Source organism: Argopecten irradians, chromosome 11, assembly GCF_041381155.1.
Source record: "Argopecten irradians isolate NY chromosome 11, Ai_NY, whole genome shotgun sequence".
NCBI classification, from domain to species: domain Eukaryota; kingdom Metazoa; phylum Mollusca; class Bivalvia; order Pectinida; family Pectinidae; genus Argopecten; species Argopecten irradians.
This window is the reverse complement of record NC_091144.1, coordinates 39,032,963-39,058,276: the sequence shown is the minus strand read 5'-3', so window position 1 is coordinate 39,058,276 and position 25,314 is coordinate 39,032,963. Positions and strand designations below refer to the sequence as shown.

General features: G+C 37.1%; 1 protein-coding gene across 2 annotated transcripts; it reads right to left on the bottom strand.

Moving 5' to 3' along the window:
• Positions 1-491: 491 nt before the first annotated feature.
• On the bottom strand, positions 492-25,314 carry LOC138335523 (shootin-1-like). Of its 2 annotated transcripts, XM_069284654.1 has the most exons (19): positions 25,212-25,314; positions 24,979-25,097; positions 16,427-16,479; positions 14,969-15,029; positions 14,444-14,538; positions 13,752-13,908; positions 13,206-13,303; positions 13,002-13,083; positions 12,279-12,352; positions 11,281-11,427; positions 10,740-10,872; positions 10,012-10,108; positions 9,233-9,282; positions 8,689-8,807; positions 7,520-7,624; positions 4,260-4,316; positions 3,465-3,612; positions 2,586-2,682; positions 492-1,328 (listed from the first exon to the last, which is right to left on the bottom strand). In XM_069284654.1, exons 2-19 carry the CDS (start codon positions 25,040-25,042, stop codon positions 1,295-1,297), a joined length of 1,671 nt encoding a protein of 556 aa, XP_069140755.1. In that variant the 5' UTR covers positions 25,043-25,097; positions 25,212-25,314; the 3' UTR covers positions 492-1,294. The 2 variants fall into 2 exon arrangements, with proteins under 2 accessions (XP_069140755.1, XP_069140756.1); XM_069284655.1 differs by lacking the exon at positions 7,520-7,624.

The following is a 25,314-nucleotide window of genomic DNA, read 5'->3' as shown; positions in this document are numbered from 1 at the left end:
CAGTAGTTTATTTTAGGGTAGCGGTTTTTGTGTTATCTTTGAAGCTCTAATTTATGTACAGAGCTAAATTTTGTAAAAGGTATATCTGGCATTGAACCACCGAATTGCGCTTATTTATATCCGCGCTATTAAAGCATAATTAACATTTTTTTGCAGCTAAAATTTGTTGTGCTAAAATAAGTACATTTACTGTACCATATAAAACCTGGGGACACAGGCCATTTGGGCCTCTTGTTTACTTGCAACACATTTGACCTCAAGTAATTTGGTTATTTATATGATATTTGGAGATATCAGTGTAACAACAATCCAAGATGAAAATTGGGGTGAATGTTTGTGAAACTTAAGAGCTATTTATATACCACATGTGGCAGACCAAATATTAGCATTATTGGCCTTTTAACATCATCAGTGACTGACGTTAATCAGCCTATTGTCTGATATAAACCGAAAATATTCAATGAATGTCCAATGAAAAACCGATCGTTCAATTTAATTTCTCTTTTCATCTTTATTATTTGAATAACAATAGAAAGCGCAGTCCTGCAGAATTCAAAATTATGACAGAATATCCCTCACTAAAAAAAAACCTAAAGAAATATACAAATATTGATACTTATGTATGACCAAGTGACCTTGAGGCTTCATCTCCGTTGACTCCTTATATATAATTCTCTCTTAATGGAAATAATTCATGAACTACTTGATATCTGATAACGTTTGTGCGGGACTTGTATTTCCAATGGTGTTGGAACGTAACTATTTGTAATCTCCCCGCTGAAATGACATTAATGCGGGATAACAACTTTTAAACGTCACAAACGAAAGTCCTGCACAAACATTATCAGGCATCACATGGTTCGTGAATTATTCCCAATGATGACGTAGTAACAAACCAATCAAAATTATGCCAAATTTGACCTTTACCCTTCAACCAGTGACCCAATAGAAGTGTGCACTGCACATTACATTGAGATGATCTACAAGTTGCATCACCATATCTTTACGAAAGTAATGGGTTTGAAATTATGGTTGGGACACGAAATTAACTTCACAATTTGACCTTTGACCTTACAGTAAAGGCCACAGTGACCCAACAGTAATGCATGTCCTTTAGGCCTTTTGAATTTCCTTTAAGTTTTATGAGTCTTATCTTTTTAAAAGCTGAGTGGTAAGGATCTGGACAAGAATACTTATGGAAGTGGGCGATAAAGGGCGGAAATCTGGAAGGAATATGTAGAATTTCTGCCTTGTTTTTGTATTGTCCTGTGGTGATTTCACATTCTTTTGCAGTCTAGAACACAGTGTCCTCAGAATCACCTTCTTTTCTGGAAATAAAAAAATTAGGATGGTGTAAGTGAGAAACAAAATGATATATATACCATTAACTTAAACAAGAGGCCCATGGGCCTTAACGGTCATCTGATAATTGGCACAATGAACGTAGTCGTTTAAAGATTTTAGCCTATTTGACCCCCGTGACCTTAAATGAAGGTCAAGGTCAATTATTTTAAAAAACTTAGTAGCCCTTCATCATAGCATACCGCAGGCCCAATATGAGTACCCTGGGCCTTTGGGTTCTTGAGAAGAAGTCATTTAAAGATTTAAGCCTTTTTGACCCTGTGACCTTGAATGAAGATCAAGGTCATTCATTTAAACAAACTTGGTAGCCCTTCATCCCAGCATGCCGCTGGCCCAATATGAGTACCCTGGGCCTTTTGGTTCTTGAGAAGAAGTCGTTTAAAGATTTAAGCCTTTTCGACCCCCGTGACCTTGAATGAAGGTCAAGGTCATTCATTTGAAAAAAAACGTGGTAGCCTTTCATCCCAACATGCAACAGGCCCAATATCTGGTCTCTAGGCCTCTTAGTAATTTACTAGAAGTGGTTAAAATATTTTAGCCTATTTGCCCCCGTGACCTTGAATGAAGGTCAAGGTCATTTATTTGAACAAATTTAAACAAATTTGGTAGCCCTTCATCCCAGCATGCCGCAGGCCCAATATGAGAACCCTGGGCCTTTTGGTTCTTGAGAAGAAGTCGTTCAGTTTTTAGTCTATTTGACCCCCGTAACCTTGAATGAAGGTCAAGGTCATTTATTTTAACAAACTTGGTAGCCCTTCATCAGAGCATGTCGCAGGCTCAATATGAGTACCCTGGGTCTGTTGGTTCTTGAGAAGAAGTCGTTTAAAGATTTTATCCTTATGACCCCTGTGACCTAGAATGAAGGTCATGGTCATTTATTTGAATAAACTTGGTAGCCCTTCATCCCAGTATGCTACAGCCCCAACAGTACCCTGGGCCTTTCGGTTGAGGAGAAGTCGTTTGAATGAAAAGTTTATGCATGGTGGACGGTGCATGACGACGGACGGTGCATGATGACAATAGGTCATCCTATATATATGCAAATCCATTGAGAAGATAATGTTGATGTTAATTCAAGCTTGAAGTACAAATGTTTTGCTATGGCATAGTGCGGGGATGGATACTATGACAGTGATAGTAACCCCTGAAATATCAAGGATGGCAAACAGGACAACAGAATTACAAAATCTGGCCAATGAGAATATAATATTACTAATACTTACTCTAAATTATTCTGTTCCTCTTCGACAGTAGACATCTGCTTGATGCTACGTAAGGGGACTTTAGTAAACACAACAGGCTCAGACTGAGTGGGCTCTTCTGGAACAACAAGGTTAACAAAGGTCAAGGTCAGGGTCAGGATGTTAAAAGATCAAGGTCATAAAGGGTTTGGATTTGGTTTTATGACTTTAATGTCCTATTGTAACAACCAAGGTCATAACAGTTTAAATGTGATAAGAGGATATACTGTAGGCCAATCTGAGCTGTTACATGTAATACCTTCTTTCTAAGTGAAATCTTCAATTATTCATTATCGAATAAAAAGACAAGAGTGAAAGACACTAATGTTTAATCATTTTATTGATAAAAAGGAGCCATATATCTGTTTAGTAAACAGCTCACTATTGCATCTGAACTTGACAAAAAATAAATATTTATATATATATAAATCCCTACCAACCCTATTTTGTTGCCAATGTAACCCTAAACTGACGTATTTTTTTCGTCTTATATATACAGCTACAACCGTGTATGTTCCAGGGAACGTTTTGCAAGCTATCAAGATAGAGTATTGTTGTCTTTTGATGGTGATATGGTACGATTGAATTAAAAACATGTTTGAAACCTTTTTATCTCCAAGCATATGCTAAAAAATCTTTGTTAAAAAGATGTGACCCAGTCAAATCAGTAGATCCCTTTCAAGTCAACCTTGTTTGCGCTACACCACATGGAATCTGACCAATCGAGGCAACTTCCCAGAGTTTTCATTGGCTGTCGTAACAGAATGTTACAACATTTGAGGGAGGAGTCTAATCCGGACGCTTGAACGCAGTTCACTGTAAGTATCCATATACATGTACATATAAGTACAGACTACTCACTCTGTGCTCTGTCCATGATGTCCATGCCGGCCGTCTCCTCAGACCCTGACCTTTTGACCTTACGGAATGCCTTGGCCAAGTCCGAGTCTGGTTCAAGGAACGCCTGATCGGAGAGGTCACTCTCACTCTGGGTCCTCTTGAAGCGGTTCTGTTGGTAAATAAAATTTATTTTATGAATTGAACAAATATACACCTCACACAAATTTGACTGTTCTATAAAATGCTTTAAATTTGCAAGACACATAAATTGTAATTCACGAATTCGTTAACGGAACATATTGGCAGTGTTTGATATTTGCAGTACACCAATTCCTCTTATGCAATGTTATCTCTTTTGCATAACAGTAATCAATTCAAAATATTTCACAGTTTTTTTTTTAATTTGCAGATTTCAGGAAAACTGAAAATATTGCAAAAATAGCCCTCCCGTGAAATGTATCTGCTGTATATTACCAATTCTATTAAACCAAATTCAGCTTTTTTAAGATACATTATGTATTATCACTATGCTATCTATATTGCGAGTCATTCTGTGTGTTTCCAGGTCAGATTGGTTAATGTTTTACAACCCAATGTGAGATCAATTTTTTTTTTTCAGAGAACACAAAAGAGAGTGTATTTCACTGCAGCAACCAATTAGTTTCATGTGCAATTTCTCATATTCCACATATTGCAGAGTTATCTTCCTTGCTACTAGATAATTTCGAGTTATCTCCCTTGCTACTTGATAATTTTCTTTTTCCTTCAAAATGTTCATATTTTGGAAGTCACCTTGGAATAAAAAAAAATACATACCAGGATGGAATGTAGCTGGACCATGGCCTCTGGTTTCTCCTCGCTCTCAAAGGACGGCTGTAAATGTAGAGTGCCAATTAATTGACAAGAAATGATATGAAATCATTCATAACTGGCCTCTGGCCCCTGTATTCAAGATTGTTTTCCTCTTAGAACAGTTTTGGCAAATTTTAGAGATCTATATATACTCTTTTTCAATTTAACTTCGTTTGAGAATATTTGTGGAGCTTCTAAAAATTCTTGTACGGTATGCATAAAAAATCACAGGTCATGCAAAATCAAAATTATTCAGTTATTAAAACCCAACAGCATAAACTTTAAATTTCAAATTGATTTAAATCTTAATTAGAAAAGAAAAGTTATGTTCCAACAAAAAAAAAAAATCAAAATCAAAAACTGTTACAATGCAAAAAAAAATTCCTTCACTGGAAATTAAAAGCTTGCTGACTCATGTGGTAAGTCACAGGTCAAAATATAGGTCAGACACCACCTTCTTTGGCACAAAACAATAGGAAGATTAAATTCCAGGAAAAAAACAAGTCCACATGCTGAGCACTGATACAACATTCATAACATACCAAGTATAGCAAGAAAACTATATGTCAATAAAAACAACATATTTCAGGTAAGTACACTGTACGGTATATAAGATATATTGTACGTGTACAACTAAATAGTCCTGAAGGTACAAATGGAATAGACTTTTTAATTTTTAAAGTGATGATGTGAAAAAAGTTTAATAATACCGTATTCACTGTAATTAGCACCCAGCGCACTTAAAAATTTAACAAAGGGAGGGAGGCGATTATTTAGTGGTGGCGAAAACAATATCAGACATGTTTTAACTCTTTCTTTATGCATGGCACCTTAATCAGAAAATCAGAAGTGTTACAGTAGACATGCCTTTTAAACTGTGAGACACATCAAATTCATGCATATAATCGTGGGTTATTTAGTTGGGCGCCAATTCTGTAACAGGAGAGGAGAAAAATGTAGCGGCCAGACCGGGACTCAAACCCGGGACCCACCGAACACCAGCCGAGTGCTCCACCAACTGAGCTACCTGGTCACCGGTGATCAACCCAGTCCAATCCCGCTACACTTTTATACAACTTCAACTCCTTCTCAGAAAAGGGAAGGAGCGCTAATAGGAAAGGGACGCTAATTACGGCTAATACAGTATAAGGAGTCCATAATGTTATTACAGGTCAATCATTATTGATAGTACACTTATTCCTTCCTGAACCATATTACGGTAAGTGTTCATTCCTATAACATGGGTTATCTTGTTTCCTGGGATCGTCCTAATTACTGCTCAGTAGTTATAACTTTTACCAATATTGTCATGCAGCTAAATGAAACTTCTTTATAAAAAAATTTGTGATGTTGTAACTTTATATTAGGCCTGCGGTGTATATGATCTGAAGTTGCTTTTTTTATTTCAAATAACGTTGAAATTTCCAGAAATATAAATCTCATATCAATCATTTTTTGTAAAGTTTAAATTTCTATTTAAAAAATTTATTGGTTCCTTTAATCGAAAAATAAAGTGATGTGTTAGTAATATCGTATTAATACTGAGAAAATATCACAGCGTCTACTCTTTGGGAAAATAAAACGAACTAAAAGCAAACGGGAGGTTTTACTAATGATCTGGCTAGACCTGGCCTATCCAGAATATCGCTGGAAACAGATATATAGTACCACTCTACTATACATTTAGCTAAAAGCAGTTTTCAAAAAGAATGTGCACTAAGCACTATTAACTTGGGACCCAGAGGAACTTCATCATAGGTTACCCACATGATCAGTCTATAGAGCGTAAGTTGAGTTTAAAACTGAAGTTTTCCGACGGTTGGGGAATCACATACATTAAAGTTTCCCTAACCTAACTGAAAGCCATCCTCGATTCTCAAGGGGTTCTGATCACTTCTGCTTTACTATGAGATAGTCAAGGGATGTAGAGACTGTAAGTGATCAGAACCCCTGGAGTATTGAGGATGACTCAAATCAGTAGCCAGTCTGCGACTTTAAGCACTAGTCCGATGCCCATGACTAGTAAATTTACAGCCGGACTTGTCCCAATTGTAATGAACTAGTCGGATTGGACTAGTGGCTCCCTATTTGATTAATATTGTTAAATGCTACATTCACAAGAGCAGTACGTATACAGTGGTCAATAGCATATTTTTAACACATTTTGAGTGCATTCTTTATGCGATTATTTCAGTCTGGATGTATCATTTTGTGAGAATTTGTGTTCACAAAAGCATCCTGACTGCAATTTGGGTAAAAAAAAAGAATTTGAAGTGCTGAAGCAAAACGGCTGTATATTTAATTTTGACTAATGATTAAATACTCAGACTAGTAAACTTTTGGGGTTTACTAGTCCAAATGACCAGCAGCGCAAAAAAAATAGCGTCACAGACTGAGTGGAAATGAAAAACCTTTTAAATGTCATTTTTTCAAAATCGGAAAAGTCATTAAAATACTGTTTATTGGCACAAATCAATATTCCTTACGAAGAACTGGTTCTCAGCCTATGATATGGACCTTCTCAATTGAAAGCTATGCACAGTAAAAACAAATGACATCATTGCCTTTTGTTGACCAATAAATTCTTTTAAAACTACAATTACTTCTTGAAACTATTCTGAATTAAAATACAGAATTTCAATATGGAGGTTTTCAGGTACTCAAGTACACTTTGTCTCACCTTTCAATGATGGTGACCTCAAACAATTAAGTCAAATATGACCTCAAAATCACCGGAAGGTGGGATTAATCAAGGTAATCGTACTTTACCAATGTTGTTTTGATATAAACTGCCCTCCAAAGTTTTATTACACAAGCATTTTTACAATTATGCATAATTAAAATTCTAAGTATGGTAATATGTAGATCTTGTTATTACAGGCAGCAGTTTACATTATGTATCAACTGATTTATCTTCTCTCAATCATAAAGGACATTTCCGAACGTTTTCTTAGCGATGAATTACCAGCAATATTTTACAGATGTAACAGAACTTTTTGAAGGCAGTTTTATCAAAATGTCATACTGAATGTAAGGATGGTAAAGTATCCCCCATCTCTTCAAAAGGAACTTTAGGAAATCAGAAATCAGTGCAGACTAACGAGTAGGTACTAAATCCAAAGTAATTAAAGACTGAAGAAAAATGTTAAAAGGAAACAAAGAGAGTTAGAAAAAAAGTTGAAATTCAGTTCTCATCCAATACATGCTTCTTGAAAATAATGTACCGCTATCTTAGGTTGATGAATCTGAGATTGAGGCTCTGATTTTTCAGAAGGAGGCTCATCAGAATGAGGCTCAACTTCTTCTTCCTCTCCAACATTCTCCAGATCCTGTTATAAGTTGGAATATGGTATATTTGGTATAAGAATAAATGTTAGAACAAATAATATATCAAATCTCTACAAAACTTTTATTGCAGACGACAGTTTTGTTGCAGACGACATTCTCTCTATGTGGTATTCAGGACCAAAAAGACTGAATGTGAATGATCAAGTATCATGTATTATTATGAAATGAAAGCTGTTTGAAAACAGCCAAGCTTTTCTTTGACTAATCCAATAATATTTGATGCAGGATATTTAGTCACTTCTGATAGGCAATTACATGAATACACAGCATAATGATTCAACAGTGTCTCATCATGCTATTAATTCATATAAGAGCTTAACAGCATAAGTACTTTTTGGACATATGAGCCTCTTGAGTTTTTCTGTTTATTGAAATTATTTTCCTTACCATAAGCAATTTTTATATAATCCTTTATCAAGGCAGAAATCGTTGTCAGCATTTCGCAACCTGGCACCAAAACTTTAATCTAGAGTGCATTTGGCCCATTATTGGCCAAAATTCTCAAAATCCTGAGATTTTTCCCTTAAAATGATTGTCCATAATAAGCCCAAAATTGTGAGATCATTTCGTTACACCAGAACTTTAACCAAGTCTGAAGCCTACGCCAGGGTGATTCAATTAGCCCCCTTCTCTTCGAAAGGCAAAATGAAAATATGGAGAACATATATAATGGGAAAACTCTCCTCCCTTTAAACACAGAATAGAAACTATTTACCAAAGAACTATTACATTAAGGACCAAAAGTAGCTACATTTCCTTTGCCCCAAGAAATTAATCTAGGAGTATTAAGTCATAACTTTTTGTTAGCCAAAAGAAAGGTTTTAGAGCTAAAGTTTTTGTTTGTCCCATTAAGAAAGGTTTGAGGATTAAGATTTAAGCCACTACTTTTTGTTTGCTTACTTAAGAAAGACTAAATTAAAATAGAAACTTATTGTTTGCCTGAATAAAAGTTTTAGGATTAGAAGTCCTGTTTGCCCCAAGAAAGATTTTTAGGACATAGGTTATTACTCTTTGTTTGTTTGAAGGAAAGTTTTTAGGACTATACCTTTCGTCCTCCGACTGGTTTTAGGACTTTGTTCAGTGATTTGCCGGAGTGAATCCTCTTCATCATTTCCTCCAGCGCTTTACTGTAGTTCTGGTCCCCCGCACCACTCGCCGACTTCACTGTATAAAAAATAAATCTTTTTATGGTTTCAAAAGAAAGATGGTGACTTGAGTGAATCTAATTAAAATTAGACTTACAATTTCGCTCCACTACGATGCGCTATGATACAAGATGTAAGAACTCCTTGTTCAGGGTCACTTCAGCATGACTCCTGTGTTCAGCCAATTAGCCATATGGTCCATTCTCTTGGAAGTTTAAACAACTACTAGATATGTCCCTAGATTTTCCGATTCAAGGTCAGGAGTCATACTGTGGTGACTCTGAACGGGAAGTTGTAAGATCTTAGTATTATAGCCTGTTGCAAAAGAATGATGATTTCAAAAGCTACTGAGATAATTTGCAAAAATAAATCCCCTTTAATAAATTCCAAATAGTAAGTCGCGAAATTTTACATCCGTGAAATTAACAGAAAGTTTATACTTACACACTTCCTTCCTTTTCATGCTCTTCTTCCTTGCGATCTTGCTTAGAAACCTTTAAAACATTAATTGATTTACAAATATTAAATGAAAAACTATATAAAACAAACTGAAGCATAATAACATTTTCTTTTAGACAATTTTTCTACCATCATGTGATGTCTAGTATACATATATCATTTATCTGTCAACTATTTTTTCAGATTTCATAAAAAACATTTTGTATTTGTGCCACATTTTGTCCAAAGCATCCTCGGGTGAAGCGGAATAAATTTTTCAAAAATCTTTGGACTGGTACCCCACAAGTCTTAATAAAAGGTCTAAAAGATGACACATTTATCAAAATCATTCTTGTATTAATGTATTTGGTTCATATTTAGACAAAAACATTCTTAGGTGACCAAATTTTATTTAAACCTTAGGTCATATCCCCCTTGGGATTCTCAGTTTTTGAGATCCCCATCCAATAAACTGATTGATTTTAATTGAAAGACTAAAGTGTCAATACTCCAATCTGCTACTAGAGGGAGAGCTGAAGTGGCAACATATAAAAAATGTCAGACATCCAACCTTTTTGTATGATCTCTGCTTATAAATGGATGGCTAGCGGATATGGTGAAATATTTCTACTATAACCACTTTGCCATCAGAAGAGCAAAATGGAAGCCAAATGGCAGATTATCTTAGACTACTCCGCCACCAAAAAGGTCCCTCAATCTAGCCTAAAATGGTTTTCAGAATTTTTTTTCATTTATTATTTCCCTGCTACTTCAGAGTTACCTACCCTTTCCCCTTGTCCATAGATGGCGGTGGTGGTGGTGGGGGTGGGGGAGGGGGAGGGGGATGTTTGGCGAGGTCCAGTTCCTTCTTCAACACTTTGTCTGATATGAAAACATAACAACATTAAAATCTTACATACATGAGAACTTTTTATGTGGTCTAGTGTAGTTGATTGGCATTTGTGTTTTATTTTTCTCAGGAAAATCTATTTTTGATAATTCAGAAACAACAAATACGTTTCAATAAATATATATAAAGAAGGAGCATGCCTTACAATTATTTTGGAATATACAGGGTTCCAGGTTAGACTTGGACCAGTTTTGACAAGTTACACTGTACAAGTACCATATTCGACCCAATAAGCGCCCATGTCCCTATAAACGCCCCTCCCCCTTTTTGAGGCCTCGATTTCAATTGTCCACGCATAAATAAAGACCAAAACAACACAAAACTGTCTAGATTTGCAATAATTTTGTCTTTTTAGCACCTTTTCATTTTTTCAAATTTTTCATTGACCTGGGGGCTCATTGGAATAGGGTATGAAGAATAGTTTGAACAATTGTAAACATGTTGAAGATACTGTTAAAGATTCTGTTATTGATCTCAACCTTCTCAGCCAATGTACTCACAGCACTGTATTTTAAGTGTATAAAGATGCCCTTATACATTTCAATGATATAACACTTAAAACAGCCAAACAAGTACATAAATTTGTATGGAAAAGCTACTTACATTCATCTTCCAGTTTCTTGTACTGTTTCTCATAATCCTCCAACTTCTTCATCAGATCTTGATTTTCCTCCTGTAGTTTTTCTTTCTCTCCATCATCTTGTTCACCACTTGCTCCTTCTTTTAGCTCCCGGATCTGAATAACGGAAAACGTTTCATTTGGTGAATCTTAATCAAGTTTTAAGTTAACATATAGGACAGTATATGACTTTTGACCCCTAAATTTCAACACCATTTTCAAGTCTTTCCTTACATTTTACATTTTTTATCATTCATACTAAAAATGGCAACTTCATTTCAACTTTTGAATCCTATTTGAAAATGTGCACAGAGTTAGGAACATCTGACCTTACAAAGTTATGAATCCGACCTTTGACCTTACAAGGTCATGAATCTTCAACAATTGACCCCAAAGCCAACTATGATTCAAACATAAGGGAACAATCACTTTGACCTTTAACCCTGTCGAACATTTTAAAATAATGACATTTGACATCAGTTGGACTTTGACCCTTAACATTTTGACCTTTAACCCCCTGCATACCTGCGCCATTAACTCTGCTTTCTCTCGCTCGTAGTCTTGCGTCACACTTTCGATCTGTAGAGCAGCGTCCATTAGTTTCTGGTCACCCATAGCATTGCTCAACAACATGGTACTCTGTTTCTTCATCATCACATTGTCTGCCTGCATCTGAAACATCAATTTGGTTTGTTTAGTTTTACGTCCTATTAACAACCAGGGTCATATAAGGACGTGCCAGGTTTGATGGCGGAGGAAAACCGGAAAGTACCATAAGAAAAACCACCAACCAGCAGTCAGTTTTCTCAAATGTGACGGCCATGACAGTTAATCAATGAAGATGGGAGGAAGGTATTATTGAAAATAAATCAGTTGTAATTTTGATTTGTTTTAATGATTTAGATTATTCAGAATCGAGATAATTTCCATCAAATTGTGATTTGGTATTTAATTTAATTATACCAACACAGTTGCTTTAAATACTATCAGCCTGTTTCTATCATCACTTGAACTGAATATAATTAAATACTAAATGCTTTCTTATCAGACACATTAATAGTGATACCATTTTCACCAAAAAGATTGTAAAAAGTAATCTCAGTTATCTCCCTTGGACCACACCATAACACCAGCCATATTGAATTATATCCCCTTAGACCATAAGTATCACATGTAAACTGTACTGAGTATCCCCTTAGACTCATGTGAGTACAAAATCTACAAATTATCTCCCCTTAGACCATATCTGATTTTGTAGACATCCTGCTCCATGTCTTAACTAATCTGCAGGGCAGCATAATCAAAGTAATTATCTCCCCTTAGACTTATGTGGGTACAAATTCTCCAAAATATCTCCCCTTAGACCATATCTGATTTTGAAGGCATCCTGCTCCATGTCATATTTGATCTTCTGCGCAGCATACTCTATCAGTAATTATCTCCCTTTAGTCTAATATGGGTACAAAATCTTCAAATTATCTCCCCTTAGACCATATCTGCTTTTGTAGGCATGGCGTTCTTACCTTTGCTGCCTTTTCCTGCTCCATGTCGTATTTGATCTGCAGCGAAGCATACTCTTTACATGCCTCCTCCGACACTATAAAAAAGGTAGAAAATGTTAAAATGAATTATAATGTATGACAAATACTGTAACCAAATGACAAATATCAATAATTACCCATCAGAAAGAGATGTTTAAAACTGAAAATTATCGTTAAAATATGTTTTGTTGTTTAAAATATCAGTAACTGTTTTATTTTGAAATTGGTCATTTGGCATGTACTGTTGTTTGTAGCTGATTATTCTGTAATACTCACTGTTACTTTTTATCAAGGACGTATATGTCTATGTCCACATATGTGTACATGTCCACATATGTGTATGTCCACATATACATCCTGGTTTTTATGCATATGTGTATGTCCACATATACATCCTGGTTTTTATGCTTTAAAAGTTTATTTCCATAAACAGATACTTGCATGTCCAACTTATATTGAAAGAAAAAAGAAAATATGGTCCAATATCAATTCCGCATAAGTTTATGTCTGAGAAATTGTTATAATATGGAAATTGGGAGCGAAAGTACATGTAGCTTAATTATGAGTTCATGGAACCATATTCAAATATCCTGTTCAAGGCTACAGCACAGATGCTAGTTAAAAACTCAATATTCAATTCACATTGTCTATATATACTAAGCTCCTAACAACAAACACACATCACCTCTGACCTATGACCTTTACCTTGAGACAGTTCCAACATGGCTTCCTGATATTTAGTCAGCATGTTCTGGTTTTCTTTGAGCCTCTTCATACCAATCTCATGCTGGAATGATCAGAGGTCAAAGGTTAAATAAATAATTCACACAACTCCTGCATCAAATGTTGACATTTTAATAACACTTCATTATTCCCGCCAATTGTAAGTATTGTATAACCTTTACTTACCCTTTCATTTAACCTTTGGTATTTCTCTGCTTCAATAGCATTGGCCTGCATCTGCTCCTGAAGGTCAGAGGTCAACCTAGCAACCTTTGCCTCCAAATCTGTAACGGAAGATTAGCAAGATTTTAAATACATAGCTAGGTCAAAGGCCAACATTCTCACCTTCAACCTTTGGTATATTACATATAACAAGATATAAAAAAAAGGTCTAAGGTCAATGTGGCGACCTTCACCTTCAAATCTGTGATGGTAGATCATTAAGACAGATATATCAATCCAAAGGTCAAGAGTCAAACTGTTGACCTTCACCTTTAACTCTATAATTGTAGATCAGTAAGACATTTAGATGTAAATCCTGTCAAAGGTCAACTTGGTGACCTTCACCTGTAATGGTAGATTTAACAAGGTATGAATTAGTAGGTCAAAGGTTAACCTTTTGACCTTCAAACCCAACTCTGTAATATTTGATAAGTAAGACAAGTAAAGAGTATTTAAATATTGTAAATCATGCCCGATTGTCTACAATTTTGTTAAGGACGTGTTTTTTACCTTTGATAGTGTTGTTGAGTTTAGCTGTGTACTCTTTATACGAGTCACCATCAGATTTTGAATCGATCTCGTCCAGTTTGAGTTCGCTGACATTTATTTTGGTCATCGTCATTATCATATTGGACTGTCGTTTAAGTTCCTTGTTCTGGGTGTTGATCTAGAGTAAGAGAGAAATACTGTAAGAACATCTACTTGGAAATAGGATTTCTATTCATTGGAGGTAAATATATTCTCAATCACAGGCAAGGGAGATAATTATCTTTTCTGTCAGAAGATTAGATTTATATAATGATCTTCAATAAGAAAACTAAATTTAGAAAAATTAAGGAGAAATATTACTTTTATGAACAGAATACTGACTTTCCCTAACTGCTTTATAACGAGTACCATATTTGACCCTATAAGCGCCTTTCCCCTTTTGAGAACTCAATTTCACTTAATATACCTCAAATTAAATGCAGACTGAAAATATGAAAACTGTGTAGGTTTCTTCATAATTTATTTTGCAAATTGATCTATGGCTTTCTTTGTGGAATAGTTTTATGAAAGCCTTGTCCGAATTTGGGTCGATTAAGCACCTTATTTGTTTCAGTTTTTTAAGTGCCATGTGCGCTTATTCGATCAAATAAGGTATTTCATCATTTGCATAAAAAATTGTTGTATTAATTTACAAGACAGAAATCTGTGTATACCTGAGTAGCAAAGTTCTCAGCCTGCATTCGACACTTCATTTCTATCTCAAACTTAATCTTCATTTTTTCATATTCCTGAATAGCAGGCTCAATCACTGAAATCCAAGCAGACATTTGAGAAAATAAATTTGTTTGTATTTGACTTAGAGGTACAAGCATGATATTTGTTGTAAAGATTGTAATTTTCACAGGACATTGAAAATTTAGCAAAATTTGTCTGTTTAGGGTTACCAGACCGACCCTAATTTTTTTTCCACTTTTCTACGAATTTTTTTTTCCACTTTTCTACGAAAAAATATCAAAAAGTCGGGATTTTGATCTCAGACTACGGTTCTAGGAATCATTTTACAGTGAAAAACACTAAAAAAAAAAAGAAAAGAAAAAAAATCCTTCCGACCGACCGACCCTATTTTTTTTGCCAATGTAACCCTAATCAAACATTTTTTTTTTTGCCTTATACATATAAAACCAGAAAATCAAATTCAGCTGCATTACAAAATCCAAGTATAGGAAACATAAACTCACATTTTTTCATTTGTCCCATTTGCTGCTCTCGTTCCTTCAATCGAGATGCGAAAGTTTTGCACTGAAAAATTTTTAATCAAAATGAAAATAATACCATCAATTGTTTACGTAGTCTTTAAAGAAGCACCGCCTATTTTTGCAAATTGTTTAATACGGCATTTATTCCTTCGGCACATTTGCTTGTTTTTGCACTGATGTCATCGAATTTGTTATGATGATAAAAGCGTTCAATGCATATCTTAGGCCATTGCCCAACTTGCAGGATTTGTTAGGTTCATAATTTGATTATAACTGTCTAACTATTATAGCAAGAGTTGCATCCCTTTGTTCATTGAGTTGAGTGTAAAAAAAAATTCTAAAAAGAAGATGCTCCACTGAATGGTTTTTTTCTCTATCAAAAAAACAGGAGTAGACGAATAAGTAATTTTCTTCAGTTACAAAAGTTACTTTCTTTACACCATTACCACCATTGAAAAGTTTGAGCTTCATATTTTACTTCAAGATAAAAATATTTTAAATAATTAATTGCGTCCAAAAAAAATTCCACAGCACTATGCTTTATATGGAATAAAGTACTGATTGTGCATCCACCCAAAGTGAAATAAATCATTTTATACAGGTAAGCTCTTTTGTGTTAAATTAGATACATATATACACGATTAAATATCAGTTATTGTTCAAATGATGGGCGTCGTTTATGCTCTGTCAGCAGTGGAGCTTCTTTAAATTTTTTTGACTTTAAACTATAAAATTGTATCAATGAAGATCTTAAAAGGAAATGGTGTAATATTCTGTGTGTTTTAGTCTATAACAGAATTGGACTGGGTTGATTATCGGTGACCAATTGGCTCAGTCGGTAGAGCATTTGGCTAGTGTTCGGAGGTCCCGCGTTCGAATCATGGTCTGGTCGCTACATTTTCTAATCTGCTGTTACAAGTCTTTTATTCAATAAAGGAGATTAATAATTTCTATAACATTTTTATGTGATATAGCCAAGGATTCATAAGTGAGAAGGATTTGCCACTGTCTCTTTACACTACTATAAACACCAAGTGACACAACTATGAACTGATAATAAAAACTATTTTTCTTAAGAAACACTTGTCTTATCGAGTTAAAAGACACACCAATGTAAAGCTTAATAAATTTCACAATATCTAATTTATTTTTTAAAGATGAAAGATTTAGAAGAAATTTTTTTAATTTTCATTTTAAACATAAGATAACTCATGAAATAATGACTTGCTTCAGAGAGTAATACGGTAAGCCGGCGCCCACAAGCTACATCAAAGGCTGCGCCATCAGATATCAAAGGAAAATCGTTAACGTCAGGTCAGTGCACAAACAAAAGCGCTCGCGAAGTATTCGTCCAAAACCCTGGGTGACAAATCCTTCTCACTTATAAATCCTTGGATATATATGGCTATGGAGTTCCGTCTCTGATATGTTCTAGCTTACCTGTTCCTCTTTCTCCAGGTATTTCTTGTACAGTTCATCATACTGGATCACCACTGTTAGCGGGAAAAAAAAAATTTCATATTAGGAAAATAAGATCATCATAAATTGAACATCATTTTATGATTCAACAGTATATACGTAGGATGAGGCGCAGTGGCAGAAGGCGAAGAAATGTTTGGCTAGGCGATTGGGTGCCGTAGATCGTGAGTTCGAGACCCGGATAGGGCATGAGTCAATAAATTGTCATGCTTTGTTAAATTGTGTTTCTTTGATACGTGATAATAAGAAACTCTCAGACTTAACTGTAGAATCTAAGTTGTTGATATCTTTTCATTTAAATTTTATCTTTGCAAGGACTCGTAAAAGAACTTAAACACCAAAAGATGAATAGTCCACTAAACCTGCCTATATTATAATAATAATAATTGACTTTATTTTCATTCGATTGCACATTGAGTCAAAGACTCTTCTCATATGTGGTCGAACACATAAAATGTACAGAATTTACAGCAAATGTTATTAGGCTTTTTAATTTTTTGCCTGTGAAACTTGCTGTCCGCCATTACACATTGTGGTCGGAGGACTTGTATGCCAAACCCTGGCCCTTGCCAGTGTAATAAAGAATTTTTTGTCTAGAACTACTCGAATCGCTCTTTACGTTATTAGATGCATGTTCTTGTCTACCGGTAAATACATGTATAATTTCACCAACTCCTCGGTGGTTATGTAATATTGTATTGCATTTGATTAACATATATGACTTTGGCTCAGGTATAGGTACAGCATACATTTTTTACCTGCTTAATTGTATTGATCAACGATTTGGAATTTCAACAGTATCAATCAAAATACTTAACAATGCCGTGGAATTTGTCAATATTTACATTTATGTCATATTTGGCTTTGTGGTTATGAAACAGAATTAGCCTTATTGAATTATCCCTTTAAGAATTTAAAAATATGAATTTACCCCCCCCCCCCCCCTAAAAAACTAAAACATTTTGAAATGTTATACATGTGTAACTATTACACAATATCAAAACATTTATAAGGTATTCTGTATACCTAGTATATATCATACCAGAAAAATATATGTTTCTAATATATAATAGGTAAGTTTCTGGTAATACATGTACATGCATCTCTACAACACAATGCATCATATATGTACACTGTGTTGTCACCCCCTGAAAACACAATTAAACTCTTCTAAAACTAAAGAAGGAACAGTTCATTATAGAATTTCAGGGGTGAACAAGTTAATCTGAAAGTCAAACACTTCAATTTCCTGTTGATATTGTACCCCACTACTGTAAGTCAGTACTGGTAATCAAATATATAGATTGTGTTTGGGGAAAAAATGTGTTTTTGTGAAAATGGCCAGGTCACTTTACCAAAACACCCATCAACTGATAAATACTTTATGTAAGGAAAGTGCCCTTCCTGTAGACCCCTAGTTTCTGTTAAGGGAGAGACACAAATTGCAATTAGGCCCAACTGACAATAGGACCCCATACCCCTGTCAAAGTTGGTTCTACCCCCAGGGGACAGCAGTAGTCAGAATTCCCCTACCTCCAGGGACAACAGTATGACAAAGCTCCCCTGCTCCCAAGGCACAACAATAAGCCCAGGGCTTTTTCTCAATGCTTTGGGAATGGGGCCTACGGCTTTGATTTTGGGAAAATGTGTGACAACACTAGGATTTGGGGAAAATTATGAAATATGAAATAGAGCATAACAAATAAGATTTTTATTTCCGATGTAGTTTATGTACTTTTCTGAAGCCAATTCACAGATAGTTAAAGTCTTAACCAACTAAGTTCATGTAATATTTTTGGATGGTTTCGATTTTGGGAAATTTAATGCTTGAATTGGAAAAAAATTAGAGGTTTTGCCATGGGAATTGGGCCAAAATTCGGCCTCAAATCATGTTGAAAAAAAGCCCTGAAGCCAGTCAAACATATGGGGATCACTTTCCACTTATCAGGCACTATTGGCTCCTGTCACTTATATCAACTACACTGTCTGTAATTACCACCTGTCTATACTACCACCTGTCTATAACTACCACCTGTCTATAATAACCTACTACCACCTGTCTATAACTACCTGTCTATACTACCACCTGTCTATAACTACCACCTGTCTATAACTACCACCTGTCTATAACTACCACCTGTCTATAACTACCACCTGTCTATAACTACCACCTGTCTATACCTACCACCTGTCTATACCTACCACCTGTCTATAACTACCACCTGTCTATACCTACCACCTGTCTATAACTACCACCTGTCTATAACTACCACCTGTCTATAACTACCACCTGTCTATAACTACCACCTGTCTATACCTACCACCTGTCTATACCTACCACCTATCTATAACTACCACCTGTCTATACATACCACCTGTCTATACCTACCACCTGTCTATACCTACCACCTGTCTATACCTACCACCTGTCTATAACTACCACCTGTCTATAACTACCACCTGTCTATACCTACCACCTGTCTATACCTACCACCTGTCTATACCTACCACCTGTCTATAACTACCACCTGTCTATACCTACCACCTGTCTATACCTACCACCTGTCTATACCTACCACCTGTCTATATCTACCACCTGTCTATAACTACCACCTGTCTATACCTACCACCTGTCTATACCTACCACCTGTCTATAACTACCACCTGTCTATACCTACCACCTGTCTATAACTACCACCTGTCTATACCTACCACCTGTCTATAACTACCACCTGTCTATAACTACCACCTGTCTATAACTACCACCTGTCTATATAACTACCACCTGTCTATATACCTACCACCTGTCTATAACTACCACCTGTCTATATAACTACCACCTGTCTATACCTACCACCTGTCTATAACTACCACCTGTCTATATACCTACCACCTGTCTATACCTACCACCTGTCTATAACTACCACCTGTCTATAACTACTACCTGTCTATACCTACCACCTGTCTATAACTACCACCTGTCTATAACTACCACCTGTCTATACCTACCACCTGTCTATAACTACCACCTGTCTCTATAACCACCACCTGTCTATAACTACCACCTGTCTATATACCTACCACCTGTCTATAACTACCACCTGTCTATAACTACCACCTGTCTATACCTACCACCTGTCTATAACTACCACCTGTCTATAACTACCACCTGTCTATAACTACCACCTGTCTATAACTACCACCTGTCTATAACTACCACCTGTCTATAACTACCACCTGTCTATAACTACCACCTGTCTATACCTACCACCTGTCTATAACTACCACCTGTCTATACCTACCACCTGTCTATACCTACCACCTGTCTATAACTACACCTGTCTATACCTACCACCTGTCTATACCTACCACCTGTCTATAACTACCACCTGTCTATAACTACCACCTGTCTATACCTACCACCTGTCTATAACTACCACCTGTCTATAACTACCACCTGTCTATAACTACCACCTGTCTATACCTACCACCTGTCTATAACTACCACCTGTCTATACCTACCACCTGTCTATAACTACCACCTGTCTATAACTACCACCTGTCTATACTACCACCTGTCTATACTACCACCTGTCTATACTACCACCTGTCTATACCTACCACCTGTCTATAACTACCACCTGTCTATAACTACAGTACACCTGTCTATAACTACCACCTGTCTATACCTACCACCTGTCTATAACTACCACCTGTCAATATAACTACCACCTGTCTATAACTACCACCTGTCTATACCTACCACCTGTCTATAACTACCACCTGTCTATACCTACCACCTGTCTATAACTAACCACCTGTCTATAACTACCACCTGTCTATACCTACCACCTGTCTATACCTACCACCTGTCTATACCTACCACCTGTCTATAACTACCACCTGTCTATACCTACCACCTGTCTATACCTACCACCTGTCTATAACTACCACCTGTCTATAACCACCACCCTCTATACCTACCACCTGTCTATACTACCACCTGTCTATACTACCACCTGTCTATACCTACCACCTGTCTATACTACCACCTGTCTATAACTACCACCTGTCTATAACTACCACCTGTCTATAACTACCACCTGTCTATAACTACCACCTGTCTATACCTACCACCTGTCTATAACTACCACCTGTCTATACCTACCACCTGTCTATATAACTACCACCTGTCTATAACTACCACCTGTCTATATACTACCACCTGTCTATAACTACCACCTGTCTATACCTACCACCTGTCTATAACTACCACCTGTCTATAACTACCACCTGTCTATAACTACCACCTGTCTATACCTACCACCTGTCTATAACTACCACCTGTCTATAACTACCACCTGTCTATAACTACCACCTGTCTATACCTACCACCTGTCTATACCTACCATCTGTCTATACCTACCACCTGTCTATACCTACCACCTGTCTATAACTACCACCTGTCTATACCTACCACCTGTCTATACCTACCACCTGTCTATACTACCACCTGTCTATAACCTACCACCTGTCTATACTACCACCTGTCTATACTACCACCTGTCTATACTACCACACCTGTCTATACTACCACCTGTCTATACCCTACCACCTGTCTATACTACCACCTGTCTATACTACCACCTGTCTTATAACTACCACCTGTCTATACCTACCACCTGTCTATACCTACCACCTGTCTATACCTACCACCTGTCTATAACTACCACCTGTCTATACCTACCACCTGTCTATACCTACCACCTGTCTATAACTACCACCTGTCTATACCTACCACCTGTCTATACTACCACCTGTCTATAACTACCACCTGTCTATAAAGTCTAAACTACCACCTGTCTATACTACCACCTGTCTATAACTACCACCTGTCTATACCTACCACCTGTCTATACTAACTACCACCTGTTACTATACCTACCACCTGTCTATACCTACCACCTGTCTATACCTACCACCTGTCTATACCTACCACCTGTCTATACCTACCACCTGTCTATACCTACCACCTGTCTATACCTACCACCTGTCTATACCTACCACCTGTCTATACCTACCACCTGTCTATACCTACCACCTGTCTATAAATACCACCTGTCTATACCTACCACCTGTCTATAACTACCACCTGTCTATACCTACCACCTGTCTATACCTACCACCTGTCTATAACTACCACCTGTCTATACCTACCACCTGTCTATAACTACCACCTGTCTATAACTACCACCTGTCTATACCTACCACCTGTCTATACCTACCACCTGTCTATAACTACCACCTGTCTATAACTACCACCTGTCTATAACTACCACCTGTCTATACCTACCACCTGTCTATAACTACCACCTGTCTATAACTACCACCTGTCTATAACCTACCACCTGTCTATAACCTACCACCTGTCTATACCTACCACCTGTCTATACCTACCACCTGTCTATACCTACCACCTGTCTATAACCTACCACCTGTCTATAACTACCACCTGTCTATACCTACCACCTGTCTATACCTACCACCTGTCTATAACTACCACCTGTCTATACCTACCACCTGTCTATACCTACCACCTGTCTATACCTACCACCTGTCTATACCTACCACCTGTCTATAAATACCACCTGTCTATACACACCTGTCTATACCTACCACCTGTCTATAACTACCACCTGTCTATACCTACCACCTGTCTATATACCTACCACCTGTCTATACCTACCACCTGTCTATAACTACCACCTGTCTATACCTACCACCTGTCTATAACTACCACCTGTCTATACCTACCACCTGTCTATAACTACCACCTGTCTATACCTACCACCTGTCTATAACCTACCACCTGTCTATACCTACCACCTGTCTATAACTACCACCTGTCTATACCTACCACCTGTCTATAACTACCACCTGTCTATACTACCACCTGTCTATAACTACCACCTGTCTATACCTACCACCTGTCTATAACCTACCACCTGTCTATACCTACCACCTGTCTATACTACCACCTGTCTATACTACCACCGTCTATACCTACCACCTGTCTATATACTACCACCTGTCTATATACCTACCACCTGTCTATACCTACCACCTGTCTATAACCTACCACCTGTCTATACCTACCACCTGTCTATACCTACCACCTGTCTATACCTACCACCTGTATATAACTACCACCTGTCTATAACTACCACCTGTCTATACCTACCACCTGTCTATACTACCACCTGTCTATACCTACCACCTGTCTATAACTACCACCTGTCTATACCTACCACCTGTCTATACTACCACCTGTCTATAACTACCACCTGTCTATACTACCACCTGTCTATACCTACCACCTGTCTATAACTACCACCTGTCTATAACTACCACCTGTCTATACCTACCACCTGTCTATACTACCACCTGTCTATACCTACCACTGTCTATACCTACCACCTGTCTATACTACCACCTGTCTATACTACCACCTGTCTATACCTACCACCTGTCTATACCTACCACCTGTCTATAACTACCACCTGTCTATAACTACCACCTGTCTATACCTACCACCTGTCTATAACTACCACCTGTCTATACCTACCACCTGTCTATAACTACCACCTGTCTATAACTACCACCTGTCTATAACTACCACCTGTCTATAACTACCACCTGTCTATAACTACCACCTGTCTATACCTACCACCTGTCTATAACTACCACCTGTCTATAACTACCACCTGTCTATAACTACCACCTGTCTATAACTACCACCTGTCTATAACTACCACCTGTCTATACCTACCACCTGTCTATACCTACCACCTGTCTATAACTACCACCTGTCTATACCTACCACCTGTCTATAACTACCACCTGTCTATAACTACCACCTGTCTATACCTACCACCTGTCTATAACTACCACCTGTCTATAACTACCACCTGTCTATAACTACCACCTGTCTATACCTACCACCTGTCTATAACTACCACCTGTCTATAACTACCACCTGTCTATAACTACCACCTGTCTATACCTACCACCTGTCTATAACTACCACCTGTCTATAACTACCACCTGTCTATACCTACCACCTGTCTATAACTACCACCTGTCTATATCAACCACCTGTCTATAATAACCACCTGTCTATACCTACCACCTATCTATTCCTACCACCGTGACCTGTCTATACCTACCACCTGTCTATACCTACCACCTGTCTATAACTACCACCTGTCTATACCTACCACCTGTCTATAACTACCACCTGCCTATAACTACTACCTGTCTATACCTACCACCTGTCTATACCTACCACCTGTCTATACCTACCACCTGTCTATAACTACCACTTGTCTATACCTACCACCTGTCTATACCTACCACCTGTCTATAACTACCACCTGTCTATACCTACCACCTGTCTATAACTACAATCTGTCTATACATACCACCAGTCTATATACCTAACACCTGTCTATAACTACCACTTGTCTATACCTACCACCTGTCTATAACTACCACCTGTCTATACCTACCACCTGTCTATAACTACAATCTGTCTATACATACCACCAGTCTATATACCTACCACCTGTCTATAACTACCACCTGTCTATAACTACCATCTGTCTATACCTACCACCTGTCTATACCTACCACCTGTCTATACCTACCACCTGTCTATACCTACCACCTGTCTATACCTACCACCTGTCTATACCTACCACCTGTCTATAACTACCACCTGTCTATACCTACCACCTGTCTATAACTACCACCTGTCTATAACTACCACCTGTCTATACCTACCACCTGTCTATAACTACCACCTGTCTATAACTACCACCTGTCTATACCTACCACCTGTCTATACCTACCACCTGTCTATAACTACCACCTGTCTATACCTACCACCTGTCTATAACTACAATCTGTCTATACATACCACCAGTCTATATACCTACCACCTGTCTATAACTACCACTTGTCTATAACTATCACCTGTCTATAACTACCACCTGTCTATAACTACCATCTGTCTATAACTATTACTTGTCTTTTACCATTATTCCAGGGGTTCCTGTCATTGTCATTTCATGGATATAGTGATACTAACCCCTGGAATATCGAGGTTGGTCTATGTTACAACCATGGACATATCAAAATGTATGCCCTACTGTACATAAAAAATTATCGCTGTTAAATTTTATTTTAAACAGTTGATTTTTTCCATGTCTCAACCACTAGCTGTGTGTAACTAAAATAATAAAGTTGTGTGACTTTTTGTTTTGATTTAATTTATATGTGTTTACAAATGGGCTTGGTCTTTCTCGTGTCACAAACAGGGCACGAGTCTAATTTTGATTTGTCAATGCCATGTCAGGCCCGGGACTAGCAAGGACAGGAGGGGTGCGGGGTTCGGTATTCCTAAACATAAATTACTGAGACGAAACAAAAGATTAATTAAACTATCGAATTACCTTTCGCCGATAACTCCTTCAGAATATTGTACTGGGCGATTTGCGAGCAGTTTGGGTCCGCCATAGCTCTCGGGGAAATGTAGTCGAGTCGGTGCAATATTCGGCTCGTACACACGTACCTGTGGAATACAGGAAAGGCGATAAATAAATTCTAAAATTTAGTATATGAACATCAGAATTATGTATAAATAACTTAAAGCTGTAAATATATATAACCAGAAACGAATACTTACAGTTAAAATCAACCGGTTTACTCAACGAGGAAGGTTTAACCCGGAAGTTAGTCGAACTTTCGCTACTACAATACACAACTACTTAACCTTATTCTATTTATAG

Bases quoted from the DNA above. Each gene is read 5' to 3' on its own strand.
- LOC138335523 (XM_069284654.1), bottom strand. From the start codon at position 25,042: ATGGCGGACCCAAACTGCTCGCAAATCGCCCAGTACAATATTCTGAAG. The intron at 14,539-14,968 runs GTGAGTTTATGT...CTTGGATTTCAG, and splicing joins AATGGGACAAATGAAAAAAT to TGATTGAGCCTGCTATTCAG. The intron at 4,317-7,519 runs GTACATTATTTT...CTACATTTACAG, and splicing joins TTCATCAACCTAAGATAGCG to CCGTCCTTTGAGAGCGAGGA.